The sequence below is a fragment of the Schistocerca cancellata genome, chromosome 1 (genome assembly GCF_023864275.1).
Source record: "Schistocerca cancellata isolate TAMUIC-IGC-003103 chromosome 1, iqSchCanc2.1, whole genome shotgun sequence".
Taxonomy (NCBI): Eukaryota; Metazoa; Arthropoda; class Insecta; order Orthoptera; family Acrididae; genus Schistocerca; species Schistocerca cancellata.
The window spans coordinates 574069329-574085051 of record NC_064626.1 but is presented as its reverse complement, the minus strand read 5'-3'; the positions used below and the strand labels follow the sequence as shown (position 1 = coordinate 574085051).

At 38.3% G+C, this 15723-nt stretch overlaps 1 protein-coding gene across 1 annotated transcript in view; it reads left to right on the top strand.

Moving 5' to 3' along the window:
• The window catches only part of LOC126161877 (ER membrane protein complex subunit 2-like), a 72204-nt gene that overhangs the window by 40943 nt on the left and 15538 nt on the right, over window positions 1-15723 (top strand). The window contains exons 4-5 of the mRNA XM_049918010.1: window positions 14413-14556; window positions 14691-14847. Coding sequence (XP_049773967.1) covers window positions 14413-14556; window positions 14691-14847 — 301 coding nt within the window. The remainder of the gene's footprint in view (window positions 1-14412; window positions 14557-14690; window positions 14848-15723) is intronic.

The following is a 15723-nucleotide window of genomic DNA, read 5'->3' as shown; positions in this document are numbered from 1 at the left end:
TGATGATTTCTCTGAATGCTGCCGTAAATATTGCAGCACGTGTGACATATCAGGACTTTGTTGTGATGATAATAGCCTGTCTTTTCCACATCAGTTAAATGTGATTAAATAAAGAACCAAGCAGAGTTGTGGGAGGGAGGAGGGAAGACCCTGTTGATGGATGATGATTCAGCTGGATTAAGTTTCTGCAGCTGAGAAACGGTGTTCCCTCATTTAGTGTGGACAAGCTGGTTCTACCCAGTGTCAGTAATAACTTTTCTCAATATGTTATGCTGGCAGCAAAAAGTAAAGTACACTTGTTTTCTTTTTATTTAAGAAATAAAGGATAATATTTAAGGATTTCCCTATTTATGTAATTGTGTTTCTGTACCAGTAGCTGAATAAAACAGCTTTTGAATACAGCAATTTCTTTTTTATTCTTGATGCTGTCTTTCAACTGAGATGCCAATTGGTGTTTTTGCCTGAGGCTTTGAAATAAAAAAGTATTAAGTTAATGAAAGTTTGTGGCATGTATACAAATTATAAACTGAACTCCTGCTGTATTTTTCTGTTTGTATCTGTAGGCCAATCTCAGGAACTACTGTGGAGATTGTGATACAATTTTCACTAATAGATAAACTAATGCATGAGGAAGGTTTTTGTTGTTGTTGTTGTTGGTGGTGGTGGTGGTGGTGGTGGTGGTGGTTGGTCTTCAGTCCTCAGACTGGTTTGATGCAGCTCTCCATGCTACTCTATCCTGTGCAAGCTTCATCATCTCCCAGTACGTACTGCAGCCTACATCCTTCTGAATCTGCTTAGTGTATTCATCTCTTGGTCTCCCTCTACGATTTTTACACTCCACGCTGCCCTCCAGTACTAAATTGGTGATCCCTTGATGCCTCAGAACATGTCCTAGCAACTGGTCCCTTCTTCTCGTCAAGTTGTCCCACAAACTCCTCTTCTCCCCAATTCTATTCAGTACCTCCTCATTAGTTATATGATTTACCCATCTAATCTTCAGCATTCGTCTGTAGCACCACATTTCGAAAGCTTCTATTCTCTTTTTGTCCAAACTATTTATCGTCCATGTTTTGCTTCCATACATGGCTGTACTCCATACAAATACTTTCAGAAACGACTTCCTGACACTTAAATCTATACTCGATGTTAACAAATTTCTCTTCTTCAGAAACTCTTTCCTTACCATTGCCAGTCTACATTTTATATCCTCTCTACTTCGACCATCATCAGTTATTTTGCTCCCCAAATAGCAAAACTCCTTTACTACTTTAAGCATCTCATTTCCTGATCTAACTCCCTCAGCATCACCTGATTTAATTCGACTACATTCCATTATCCTCATTTTGCTTTTGTTGATGTTCATCGTATATCCTCCTTTCGAGACACTGTCCATTCCGTTCAACTGCTCTTCCAAGTCCTTTGCTATCTCTGACATAATTACAATGTCATCGGCGAACCGTAAAGTTTTTATTTCTTCTCCACGGATTTTAAAACCTACTCCGAATTTTTCTTTTGTTTCCTTCACTGCTTGCTCAATATACAGATTGAATAATATTGGGGAGAGGCTACAACCCTGTCTCACTCCCTTCCCAACCACTGCTTCCCTTTCATGTCCCTCGACTCTTATACCTGCCATCTGGTTTCTGTACAAATTGTAAATAGCCTTTCTCTCCCTGTATTTTACTCCTGCCACCTTCAGAGTTTGAAAGAGGAGTATTCCAGTCAACATTGTCAAAAGCTTTCTCTAAGTCTACAAATGCTAGAAACATAGGTTTGCCTTTTCTTAATCTAGCTTCTAAGATAAGTCGTAGGGTCAGTATTGCCTCACGTGTTTCAACATTTCTGCGGAATCCAAACTGATCTTCGCCGAGGTCGGCTTCTACCAGTTTTTCCATTTGTCTGTAAAGAATTTGCGTCAGTATTTTGCAGCCGTGACTTATTAAACTGACAGTTCGGCAGTTTTCACATCTGTCAACGCCTGCTTTCTTTGGGAATGGAATTATTATATTCTTCTTGAAGTCTGAGGGTATTTCGCCTGTCTCATACATTTTGATCACCAGAAGGTAGAGTTTTGTCAGGACTGGCTCTCCCAAGGCTGTCAGTAGTTCTAATGGAGTGTTTTCTACTCCAGGGGCCTTATTTTGACTTAGGTCTTTCAGTGTTCTGTCAAACCCTTCACGCAGTGTCATATCTCCCATTTCATCTTCATCTACATCCTCTTCCATTTCCATAATATTGTCTACAAGAACATCGCCCCTGTATAGACCCTCTATATATTCCTTCCACCTTTCTGCTTTCCCTTCTTTGCTTAGAACTGGGTTTCCATCTGAGCTCTTGATATTCATGCAAGTGGTTCTCTTTTCTCCAAAGGTCTCTTTAATTTTCCTGTATGCAGTATCTATCTTACACCTCGTGAGATAAGCCTCTACACCCTTACATTTGTCCTCTAGCCATCCCTGCTTAGCCATTTTGCACTTCCCATCAATCTCATTTTTGAGACGTTTGTATTCCTTTTTGCCTGCTTAATTTACTGTATTTTTGTGTTTTCCTCTTTCGTCAATTAAATTCAGTATCTATTCTGTTACCCAAGGATTTCTACTCCCCCTCGTCTTTTTACCTACTTGATCCTCTCCTGCCTTCACTATTTCATACCTCAAAGCTACCCATTCTTCTTCTACTGTATTTCTTTCCCCCATTCCTGTTAAATGTTCCCTTATGCTCTCCCTGAAACTCTGTACAACCTCTGGTTCTTTCAGTTTATCCAGGTCCCATCTCCTTAAATTCCCACCTTTTTGCAGTTTCTTCAGTTTTAATCTACAGTTCATAACCAATAGATTGTGGTCAGAGTCCACATCTGCCCCTGGAAATGTCTTACAATTTAAAACCTGGTTCCTAAATCTGTCTTACCATTATATAATGTATCTGAAACCTGTCAGTATCTCCAGGCTTCTTCCATACATACAACCTTCTTTTATGATTCTTGAACCAAGTGTTAGCTATGATTAAGTTGTGCTGTGTGCAAAATTCCACCAGGCGGCTTCCTCTTTCATTTCTTACCCCCAGTCCATATTCACCTACTACGTTTCCTTCTCTTCCTTTTCCTACTATCGAATTCCAGTCACCCATGACTATTAAATTTTTGTCTCCCTTCAGTATCTGAATAATTTCTTTTATCTCATCATACATTTCTTCAATTTCTTCGTCATCTGCAGAGCTAGTTGGCATATAGACTTGTACTACTGTCGTAGGCGTGGGCTTCGTGTCTATCTTGGCCACAACAATGCATTCGCTGTGCTGTTTGTAGTAGCTTACCCGCATTCCTATTTTCCTATTCATTATTAAACCTACTCCTGCATTACCCTTATTTGATTTTGTATTTATAACCCTGTATTCACCTGACCAAAAGTCTTGTTCCTCCTGCCACCAAACTTCACTATATCCTGCTTTAACCTATCCATTTCCCTTTTTAAATTTTCTAACCTACCTGCCTGATTAAGGGATCCGACATTCCACGCTCCGATCCGTAGAACACCAGTTTTCTTTCTCCTGATAACAATGTCCTCCTGAGTAGTCCCCGCCTGGAGATCCGAATGGGGGGCTATTTTACATCCGGAATATTTTACCCAAGAGGACGCCATCATCATTTATCCATACAGTAAAGCTGCATGCCCTCGGGAAAAATTACGGCTGCAGTTTCCCCTTGCTTTCAGCCTTTCGCAGTACCAGCACAGCAAGGCCGTTTTGGTTAGTGTTACAAGGCCAGATCAGTTAATCATCCAGACTGTTGCACCTGCAAATACTGAAAAGGCTGCTGTCCCTCTTCAGGAACCATACATTTGTCTGGCCTCCTAACAGATACCCCTCCGTTGTGGTTGCACCTACGGTACAGCTATCTGTATCGCTGAGGCACGCAAGCCTCCCCACCAACGGCAAGGTCTATGGTTCATTGGGGGGGGGGGAGGTTTTTGTATGTAACATTATCACTAGACCTTGGACTTTTAGGTTCTAAAAATCTTAAATTAGGTACTAAAATAGGTTCTATCACTTACAAAAATGGGTTATAAAAATCAGAAAATAAATGACCAAAATCTGACATTGTATTGTGTAGAAAGATAAATAGATTGACAAAAATCCACATTATATTATTGTCCATGTCCATAATTACAGTCACATTGAATTACTAACACTTTCTCCAGATTTTCTGTAGAGAAGCTGTATCTCTTGTCTGTTAATAGCATCTTATATGCTGAGAATCAGCATTCAACAACAACAGATGTTACCGGGGCATATTTAAATGAGGGTATTAGGCAAAACGGGACTGCACACTCATGTTCTGTTGATTTACCTGATAGGATGTCAGCCATTGTGCAGAGGGTAGTCAGTCCTGGGTTTTTTTGTAGCACTGTCTGTAGTTTTTTACTAACTTTCATACCAATAGAACCTGGGACCAAGTTGATTTTTTTCTGTCACCTCTTCTATCAGTCTCAGTTGTGTGGGAACTGGTTTTCCTTAACACTCTAGAGCTTTAATAACAGGGACCAAAAATGCATAATGAGATTTTAGGTATGCGGTGGCGTTGGAAATTGTTGGGTCCTTTAGAAGATCTTTAGCTGAAGTAATGTTCACTGCCTCCTCCTGCAATTTAAGAACAATGTTTTTAATGTCTTCCAAATGCTCACTGTAATATTCAATGACATGTAGCCACATTCCCCAGCGAGTAAGTGTGGGTTCTGGTGAAAGTGGTACGTTGGGAAGTTCCTCTCAAAATAACTGGAGTCTTGTAGGTGATTTAATAAAAAACTTTTTGATGGTTGAAACTAGCTTATTTAAATGTGGAAATTCAAGATGTATCATCTCATCTACAGAATTCATGGCATGGGCAAGACATGTAATATGGAGCAAGGCTGGGTAAAATACTTTCAACAATTTAACAGCAGCAGTCATGTGTGGGTGCATCAGTGTAGTTTGCAAGTACTTTATCAAGTACTTTATTTTCATCTAGAATGTCATGGAAAAGTAATTTCAGAACTTCATTAACAAAGTGAGCATTTGCTTCCTGGTTAATCATTTATAGCCCCTTGCTGCAGATCAGATGAGATACAGAGCAAGTGTCTGGACCTGACTTTCCAACAACCAAATTAGCCACCTATTGACATTGTCTGTCAATTGTGTCATTGACAGAGATCCACATGTATGAATTGCATATATCTTCCCTTTTCCTGCTCAATGTATTTTCATATAAAGTATCTAAATAGTTACTTCTCAGTGGGGATTCTGATGGAATGCTGCAGTGACAGTATTTCTCTAGAAAGCTTTTGAATTGGGCTATTTTCATCTGCATTGAATGATATGTTTGCTCCAACAATGGCTCAACAAAGATCAATGTGAAATTTGTTTTTGTTGCATTTAGTTTAGTTACAAACTTTGTGTCAAGTTTGATTTATTTTTTAAATTTACCCGGTGTTTAATCCCCGCAACATGCTGACTCAAATGCGACCTCTGTTCAGAACGTGCAGAAAAACAAAAAGAAATGAGAAATACTTTGTGGAAGAATTTACATACAAGATCTACTTAGCAGAACTAATGTACATCAAGGTTTAGAAACAATATTTCTGCATTTGCATGTGTCTGGTCAAAGTTAACTCAGGAAAAACAGTGGCAGCACTGTTCTCTGAGTGGACATAGCAGATAAAAGATTAACATTTTACTTACATCTTTGTTGCACACATTGCAGCGAGTAACTCTTTCATCTGTAGAGAAATCAGGAAATTCTTGTAACCAATGACGAATCAGAGATGATTTGGAGCTGGCTATTTTCGGCATGCTTGACTCTCAAATATTTTACCGAAAATTGTAATTTTACAGTACCTAAAATAACTAATTTCATGTTAGAACCTGACTACCTTATTTTTAAAAATCCTAAAAATACCTAATTTCATGTTAGAACCTGACTATCTGATTTTTAAAAATCCAGTAGCTGTGAAATATTACACCACACACAAGCAGCACGCTGACCGACTGAATGGTGCAGGTGTTTTCAATAGGCTGTTCTGACAGTGCAGGAAGGCACTGGAGGCATATCAGAAAGATCCTCAGTGCACTGCTGGCCCATTTGAAGGTGTACAGTGAGCAACAATGCTGTGCAGAGCAGGGTGGGCTGTTACAGCCTGGCGTATGCAGTCATCTGACTCACAATTGGCATTCACGCATGCAAACAAACCAGTTGTCATTCAATTACTGTTTTCGAAGTAGCCGGTTTACCAGCAGAGTAACTTTAGTCCTACAAATTTTATTTGACTGGATTTTTAAAAATTAGGTACTGTCAGGTTCTAACATGAAATTAGCTATTTTAGGTACTGTAAGATTACAATTTTCGATAAAATATTTGTGTCATTCTTAGCTGGGAAGACAATGAGAGAATGTTAGTCATAAAAGATTTTATTTAATTGGATTTTTAAAGTTTAGGTACAATAAGGTACTAACCTGAAATTAGGTGTTTTTAGGTGCTATAAAACTAGCGTTTTTGATCATAAATTGGCATAATTGGTGTATGTACAACTTTTATTGCCTTTATTTAATGAGGAACAAAATAGGTTTTTACCTAAAATCCGTTGTCTAATTATCACTATTCCAGACTGATCATATAGCCATAATACTTAGAGCTACCAGTGCGAAACCAGGTTGGATCGTCAGTTAATATGAAGGAATACTGAAAAGTAATGCCTCCAAATTTTTTACTCTGTTCTCAATATTGTTTGTAGTATTACATGTCATGCACACTACTCAGTCGAGTTTTCCCATTTTGTTGATGCAAATTGTGACCTTCTGCTGTTAGAACACTCTGAATTGTAGCATGTAATGTGCCTGTGTGTAATGTACCTCTGTCTGGTGGTGAGAAACAGCAGGCTGTACTAGAGTTTTTAACTGCAGAGAATGAAGAATGAAAGGTGTGTACAGTGACAATGCCAGACCACACAGAGCACTGCAACATCTGCAACAGACGAAAGCATTGGGTTCACTATCATCGATCATCCTACATAGTCCCGACTTTGCTCCATATGATTTCCAAAACTTAAAGAATGTCATCGAGGACTTCACTTTGATAATCATGAAGTGTTGCAAACAGGGATGAGATTGTGGCTCTGTTAACAAAGTCAAACATTCTATATTGACGGTATCAACAAACTTTGTCGAGATAAATGTTTTCATCACCATTGTGACTATGTTGAGATATAAATATAACAATGAAACTAGTCAAAATGTAATGTAACTGGTTAGATAAAAAAATCTACTCACCATATAGCAGCAGGAGAACACACATTTAAAAATGCTTTTACTTATGCAAGCTACTGGAGCCAGTAGCTCACTTCTGGCAGAAAGGTGGAGAGGTAGGAAGAGGGTGAAGAAAGAAGAACTGGAGAGCTTCTCATCCCATCCAGTAAGTCTCCACTGACGTGGGGTTCTGGGTGACTTTTCCAAACTATCATTTTTCCTAAAGCTCACCAGTTCCTTTCCCTTCACCCATCTTCCTTCCCCTTCACCCTTCTGCTGGAAGGAGGAGCCACTGGCTCCAAAAGCTTGCGTAAGTAAAATCTTTTTTTATATATATGTGCATTTTCTTGCTGCTGCTTGGTGAGTAGATTTTTTTTTCATCCAATTACCTTATACTGAGATATAAATATGTAAACATGAAGAATAAAGATGTAGAATGTTAGTAAAATAAAGTCAGAGGCATTACTTTTCAGCATGCCCGTGTATACACACTGAAGATCCAAAGAAACTGGTACCCCTGCCTAATATCGTGTAGGGTCCTCGCATACATGCAGAAGTGCATAGACTTAACTAATGTCTGAAGTAGTGCTGGAGGGAATTGACACCATGTATCCTGCAGGGCTGTCCGTAAATCTAGATGGAGATCTCTTCTGAACAACACATTGCAAGATATCCCAGATATGCTCAATAACATTGATGTTGGGGAGTTTGGTGGCCAGCAGAAGTGTTCAGACTCAGAAGAGTGTTCCTGGAGCCACTCTGTAGCAATTCTGGATGTGTGGGATGTTGCATTGTCCTGTTGGAATTGCCCAAGTCTGTCAGAATGCACAATGGAGGCAGGTGATCAGACAGGATGCTTATGTACATGTCAGAGTCTTATGTAGAAGTATGAGGGGTCCCATATCAACCTACTGCACATGCTCCACACCATTACAGAGCCTCCACCAGATTGACCAGTCCCCTGCTGACATGCAGGGTCCATGGATTCATAAGATTGTTTCCACACCCGTACACGTCCATCTGCTCGATACAGTTTGAAACGAGACTCGTCCAACCAGGCAACATGTTTCCAGTCATCAGCAGTCCGATGTCAGCATTGACGGCCCAGGTGAAGCATAAAGCTTTGTGTTGTGCAGTCATCATGGGTACACGAGTGGGCCTACATCTTCAAAAGTCCATATTGATGATGTTTTGTTGAATGGTCTGCACGCTGAAACTTGCTGATGGCCCATCATTGAAATCTGCAGCAATTTGTGGAAGGGTTCCACTTCTGTCATGTTGAAGGATTCTATCCAGTCATTGGTCCTGTTCTTGGAGGATCTTTTTCCAACCGCAGCAGTGTTGGAGAGTTGATGTTTTACCAGATTCCTGATATTCACAGTACATTCGTGAAATGGTCATATGGGAAAATCTCCACTTCCTCACTGCCTCGGAAATGCTGTGTCCCATTGCTCGTCCACCAACTATAACACCACATTCAAACTCACTTAAATCTTGATAATCTGCAATTGTAGCAGCAGTAACTGATATAACAATTGTACCAGACACTTGTCTTACATAGGCGTTGCTAACTGCAGTGCCACATTCTGCCTGTTTACATATCTCTGTATTTGAATACACATGTGTATAACCATTATTTTGGTACTTAAGTGTAGATTAGGATTTGCTAGTGTCAAGTTGTGTATGTTTACGGTCAAATAGACCTAACTATGTTGCTTCAAAACTTCGAAATTTCTATTATGTGGCACTTCATTACCATATTGGAGCTAACTCGATATTTAAGGAAAAAATAATACAGTTTCCAGAGATTCATTGAAAAGGGGTTTTAAAGTGTCTGACCAATTCTGCTAAAGCACCAAAAATTGGCAGGAGTATTGTTTATATAAAAAGAAGTCATTTGATAAACATAACAAAGTAGCAGAATGGACGAAGAGGTCAACTGCTGTTTAGTTACACTAATGGCAATAAATAACTGGAAACAGGAATTACTGTGAAATACGTAGGAGTAACCGTCCAGGTTGACCTAAAGTGAAATGACCACTTAAAACAAACTGTGGGAAAATATGTACCAAGTTAAAATTCATTGGGAGCATCGTAATGAATGTAATACATCCATGGTGAAAGTAGCTTATCAAATATTTTTTCGACCAGTTTGTATTGCTCATCAGTTTGGGACCATACCAAGCTAGATAAATAAAAGAGAGAAAGAAAGAAGATTCAGCAAAAGGTGGTGCATTTCATCGCAGGACTGTTTTGTTCGTGTGAGAAAATTTTGAAAATATTGCACAAATTCGAGTTTCAGATGCTACGAGAGAAGTTTTGTGCATCCTGGGGAGGTTTACTGTTGATATTCCGATAGTGTATGGGTGTGACTCGGAAGAGCAGTTGAATGGAATGGACGTTGTCTTGAGAGGAGGATATAAAATGAACACCAAAAAAAGCTAAACAAGGGTTATGGAACGTAGTTTAATTAAATCAGGTGATTCATAAGGAATTAGATTAGGAAATGAGGCATTTAAAGTAGTAGGTGAATTTTGTTATTGCGGCAGCAAAATAACTGAAAATGATGGCTGAAGCAGAGAGGATGTAAAATGTAGACTGGCAATGGCAAGAAAAGCTTTTCTGAAGAAAAGAAACTTGTTAATGTCAAATGTAGGTTTAAGTGTTAGGAAATCTTTTTCTGAATGTATTTGTATGGAGTGAAGTCATATATGGAAGTGAAACAAGGATGATAAATAGTTTAGACAAGAAGAGAATTGAAACTTTGAAATTGTGATGCTTCAGAAGAATGCTGGAGATTAGGTGTGTGTGTACCTAATGAGAAGATACTGAATGGAATTGGAGTGAAAAGAAATTTGTGGCTCAATCTGACACATTCTGAGACATGCAGGGATCATCAATTTAGTAGTGGAGGGAAGTGTTGGTGGGGCAAAAATTGTAGAGGGCATTGAGAGATTAATTCAGTAAGCAGGTTCAGAAGGATGTAAGTTGCAATAGTTCAGAGATAAATAGGCTTGAACAAAATTACCTTATAAAAACAAAGCTTTTATAAAAAAAAATAATCAGTCCAGGGAGATTATCCTTCTGCACAGGAAAAGGCATGTATAAGCAAAACAGGCACACAAGCAAAATGCAGTGAAAGGCAGCAGGCAGTTACTGTGCTCTCATTGCAACATTTATGGGTACATTGATGGACAGAATTGTGTAACTTAGAAGGAAAAAATAAGTAAATCTGAAGAAGATAAAATTTTTCACAGGTTTTACAGCTTCTTCATATTCAATGGGTCCAGACATACGGTATGTGGACTCAGGTGCTTCAATGCATATGACAGATCAATGTGACTGAGTGTATAATGTACAAAGCCCACTGATACCTATCATAACTTTTGCCAGCAAGACACTGCTTTATGTAGAAAATTTGAGAACTGTCAGTTTGATGCTAAATCGTGGAAGAATTTGGGTAAGTGATTTACCGGGTGGTTACAGCTAACTTCTGCTACTTGAGACAACCCCGATGTGAAATGAGTGATTGTAGGGCTAAGGATCTTGTGGAACATTTGTAAGACATGTGGAAGAGAAATAATGAAACCATAAAAGAAATAAGTTTTAATTTCCACATGAGATAGTAACATTTGTTAATTGTGTACTGTCTTTATGTTCCAGTTTACAAATCTTGCTCAGTGTGATGACCATTTGTATCCATGATAGTGTGAAAGTTTGTACAGAAACCATTTCACAATTGTTTGCTGCACGTATTAAATGGAGGACCATGGAATGTTCAGGTGTCATATCACTGCATGAAGATCGTGCATTGCATCCAGCATTCTCAGCTATGGCAACAGTAAATTCAACAATTTGTGGTGCAATTGGCTGTTAGCCTCTCCCAGTAGCAATTCCCAAGTAGCTAGTTAATTCGAACTTCCAAATCGTGTTTTTCAACCCCAATGCAGAAAGAGAACCTGTCCATATTCCTTTAAAGCGTTGATACTCATGAAGAGCCGCAGTGCTGTTACAGCTGTTTTCATAATACAGCTTTACGCATAAAGCCCTGCTCACATTGTTCAGACTCATGTTGACTGTCGCCAACTTTAATGCACACTGATGCTTGGGTTTCAACTTACATTGCCATACCAGTACTGGTGCCTAATGGCAAGTCATGACACATTACTAGCAAAGCAAATACTGCAGCGCAGTCTACACATCATTATTATAAAATTGGATACCCATATGGTAAATAGTTTTCCATTTACACTGGCTCAAGTTAAGGAAGTTTCATTGTAGCCACCCTATAGTATATTTAGCAAAACTTGCTGCTAATCTGCTATCAGTTTGTGTAGGGGTCAAAAAATAGACCCAAGTAATATACACAACAGGGAGGGAATATTTGTGTTCTCCATGACATTGACAGATAATTTTTATTTACTAAACACACTCAGAGAAGTGATTGCTAACCTGACTTCTCAAAATTTAAATGCTGTTATCCTATGGCATCGGCACATTGGACATTTACAGATGTAAATAAAGTACCAGATTGTACCAAGGGTGTAAGTATGTCTCCAGCCGGTAGTAAAGAACTTGTCACATGAATGACATCTCGAAATGGAGGAAGTCAGACTGCCATTCAATAATGATGGTTCAAGAGCTTCCAAGCCATTATAGTTAATTCACACTGACTTATTTGGTTCCATGGAAACTGCATCATTGGGAGGCATGAAATATTTCATTACTCTCACAGATGATTATTCCCGAATTATATATGTGCATTTTCTAGAAGCTTTCAAGGCTTACAAACACCTAGTGGAGAATGAACTTGAGAAGAAAATAAAAAAAATTCACACAGATAATGGTAAGGAGTACTGTAACAACAATTTCAAAAAATTCATGAACAAAAATTGTACTAAGTATCATGTGACTACACCATACACTCCTCAATAGAATGGGCTTGCAGAGTGCGTGAACAGTACACTACTGCAAAGATCAGAGTTTATATTAATTGATGAAGGTTTATCTATGCAATTGTGGGCGGCAGCAGCAGTGACAGCTTCTTAGATTATTAAAGATCATCTGCCAGAGTGATTAATGGAAAGACACCTTTGGAGGTATGAGCAGGCAGGAAATATGATTTGTCACATATACGAATTTTTGGCTGAGAAGTTAGGAGATAATTCCAAAGCAAAAATGTCAAAAAAGGGATTTAAGGTCCAGAAAGTTTGTATTTGTTGGCCATTGTGAGTCTACCAAAGGATTTTGTCTGCTAGTTTATCTTGATACTTAACATTTTCATTAAGAGTAGAAATGTGGAATTTTTAGAAAATGCCGTAAACTGCGATAAAATGTACTTGCGTTGTGTATTTGAGAGAAGCATTGTACCATCTGAACAAATTAAACAGCAGAAATCCTAAGAGGATATGTGTGATTCTAAAGGTGATTCGTCACAAGTAGGAGCAATGACGATGAATGTCGATCAGATGATGATGATGATGATGACTATGACAATGATGCTGATGCCTACATACTTTATGGGAGAAGATCAATGGATAACTGACACAAGATTACGGCTTGCACCCATGGAAAGAGATTATTCAATACAGAGAGAAACAGGAGGATGACATCAGTTTATTTTGTTCAGTTCCATGTTTGAATTAAACTTCAAACTGTTGAAGTTTTATCATCTGCTAAGGATGATCAGTGGAAGATAGTGATGTATGAAGAATATGACTCCTTCCTGAAGGAAAAAGTATTTTACTTTTTAAGTGGACATTTGAAACGAGGACAAATGAGGAAGGAGAAATAATTTTACATAAGGCAAGATTAGTGGTCGAAGGATGTGTTCAAAGAAAAGCTGCTGATTATGAGGAAGTCTACTCACCACTTTTAAGGTACTCTTCAGTTCATTACCTGTTTGGCTTCGGATGCTAAGTACAACCTAGATGTGGATATGATGGATGCAGTACATATCTTTTTTTAGGGGGTATTAACACTGAAATGTATGTCACCACCAGAGATGTACTCAGAAAGTGTCCAGATACATTTCTTACATAAGAGTGTGTATGATTCAAAGTAAGCTAGCCAACAATCAAATCTGCTTGAAATAGGACTCAAAAGGCCAAGAGTTGATTCCCGTATATATTATTCTGCTGGCAGATCAGTACTGTTGTTCCTGATAGTTTGGCTTGGTAATATATTACTAAGGTCATTCAGCAAAGATTGAGACTGAAACTGAAAAAAACTTTTTTACCAAATAATCAATCAAAATCAAAATTTTCCCCTTAAATATAGTTACCAGTAAGAGCAAATTACTTGTCCTGTGTTCTCAGCCATGTTTGGAAGACATCCTCAAATCAATTTCTTCATAATCACTTCAAAATTGCCTGTAAAGTCTTCACTGTCTGATTTTTGGAGTCTAGTTGACATCCCGTGAGGTCATTTTTTGCAGTAGGATACAGAAAAATCACATATAGCAACTTCAGGGTTATAAGGATGGGTGCGCTGGGGGCAGGAGGAGGGGGAGGGGCTGTACAAGTGCTCTTCTTACCTAATAGTCATAACAGCTGCTGCAAAACGAGGCCATATGTTGTCTTGATGCAAATTCCACTTTCTGTGGGGTTCCGTCCATTTCTTTAGGATATGATCTTTCATCAGTTGTTGAATGACATTCTTCTAGTACTGTGCAGTTACTGTCCAACCACAGGGAACTTGTGCGTATACCATGCAACGATAATCAAACAGTGTGATCTTGAAAGCATTAGTGACTGATTTCTAGACGCATGCTTCTTTTGGGCAAAACTGACCCTTTTGGACTCGTGCTGTACTCTGTCGTTCCGTTTTAGTATCATAACAATAGACACAAGATTCACCAGCAGTGATGATTCTTCAAAATGGTGTAAGCGTTTCCTACCAAAACTTCCAGAAATTTTGTGAGTTGTTAAGCAATCACACGAGACTCCTTGCAATTTTTTTTTATTTAGGTGGACCAAAAATGAGATAATATTTCAAACGTTTAACGTGCTGTCTGGAAGCAGTTCAATCATTTGGCCAAGGTAGTCAATGTGTGATATGTTTCAGAATGTGTTGTTATTACCAGCCATTTAATAAGTTAAGACTTCATGTATGTAGATATAAAATAGTATTATTTTTCAGGTATGATGAAGCACTAGAGTTGTTGGATTCAATAATCAAAAGAGATGAAACTAATGCAGCACCTCGAAAAAGGCGTGTAGCAATTTTTAAAGCAAGGGGCAAAATTCCCGAAGCTATTAAAGAGTTGACAGACTACCTGAAAAAGTGAGTTCTTGGTGTTCACACTTGTGGATCTACTTTTCAGTGTTAAAATATGCTTAGAAAAGAGATGCAATTTCATATGAAGATGATTTTCATTACTGTTCTGGTGAAAGACACAATTTCAAAAATTTGTACAGGTTTATGAGTGACCAAGAAGGCTGGCAAGAGCTTTGTGAGCTCTACCTAATGGAACAAGATTTAGCTCGTGCGGCTTTCTGTATGGAAGAATTGTTACTGCACAATCCACATTCTCATTTAATACATCAGCGTTATGCTGAAATAAAGTATACACAGGTTAGTGTTTTGTCTATTTTTGTCACATACACCATTAAATAATTACATTGACCCAAGCAATATTTTTGAAGCAGGGAATATATATTCATTAATATTCTGTTGCCTCATTTTATTTACTTACACAGTGATACTGTGTTTGAGATGAACAAGTATGTAAAATGTGTACCAAACAATGGAAAATCCAGGATGGAATGTAACAATATTATGAAAAGGAAAGTTGCTACTCACCATAGAGCAGAGATGCTGAGTCGCAGATAGGCACAACAAAAAGACTCTCACAATTAAAGCTTTCTGCCGTTGGCCTTTGTCAACAGTACTCTCTCTCTCTCTCTCTCTCTCTCTCTCTCAAATGCAACTCGCACACACGACTGCAGTTTCAGGCAACTGAAACTACACTCAGCATCTCCGCTATATGGTGAGTAGCAAATTTCCTTTTCACAATATTGTGATATAAAATGCATGAGTATATAAAAAGTGTAAGTGTATAAAATTTGGGCTTTTTTTTGCAATAAATATTCATAATAATCAAAATCTTATTGAGGACGTTCTACAACTGAACAATTTAAAGTCAGTAAATGGCTTGCGTTTGTCTGTAATTTAAAGGATGAAATATAGTGTCAGAGACATTACCAGTTCTCTTTCTGGCAGTCTCACAATTGATGATGCTGGCATCACTGACGGGTCACCGGTCTACATTAGCCTCACTGTCTGAGTGAAATTTTTTCTTACTTTAGCATGTGGGTCATTCAAAGTCAAATCAGAACACTTTAAATAAAAATTTGACCTCACCCTCTTAGATTTTGCTGAAAGTTGGTATAATTATAGTGGGTGCTGAAACTAAGAAAAACACCAAATTTCAGTTTTTTACCTCAAACC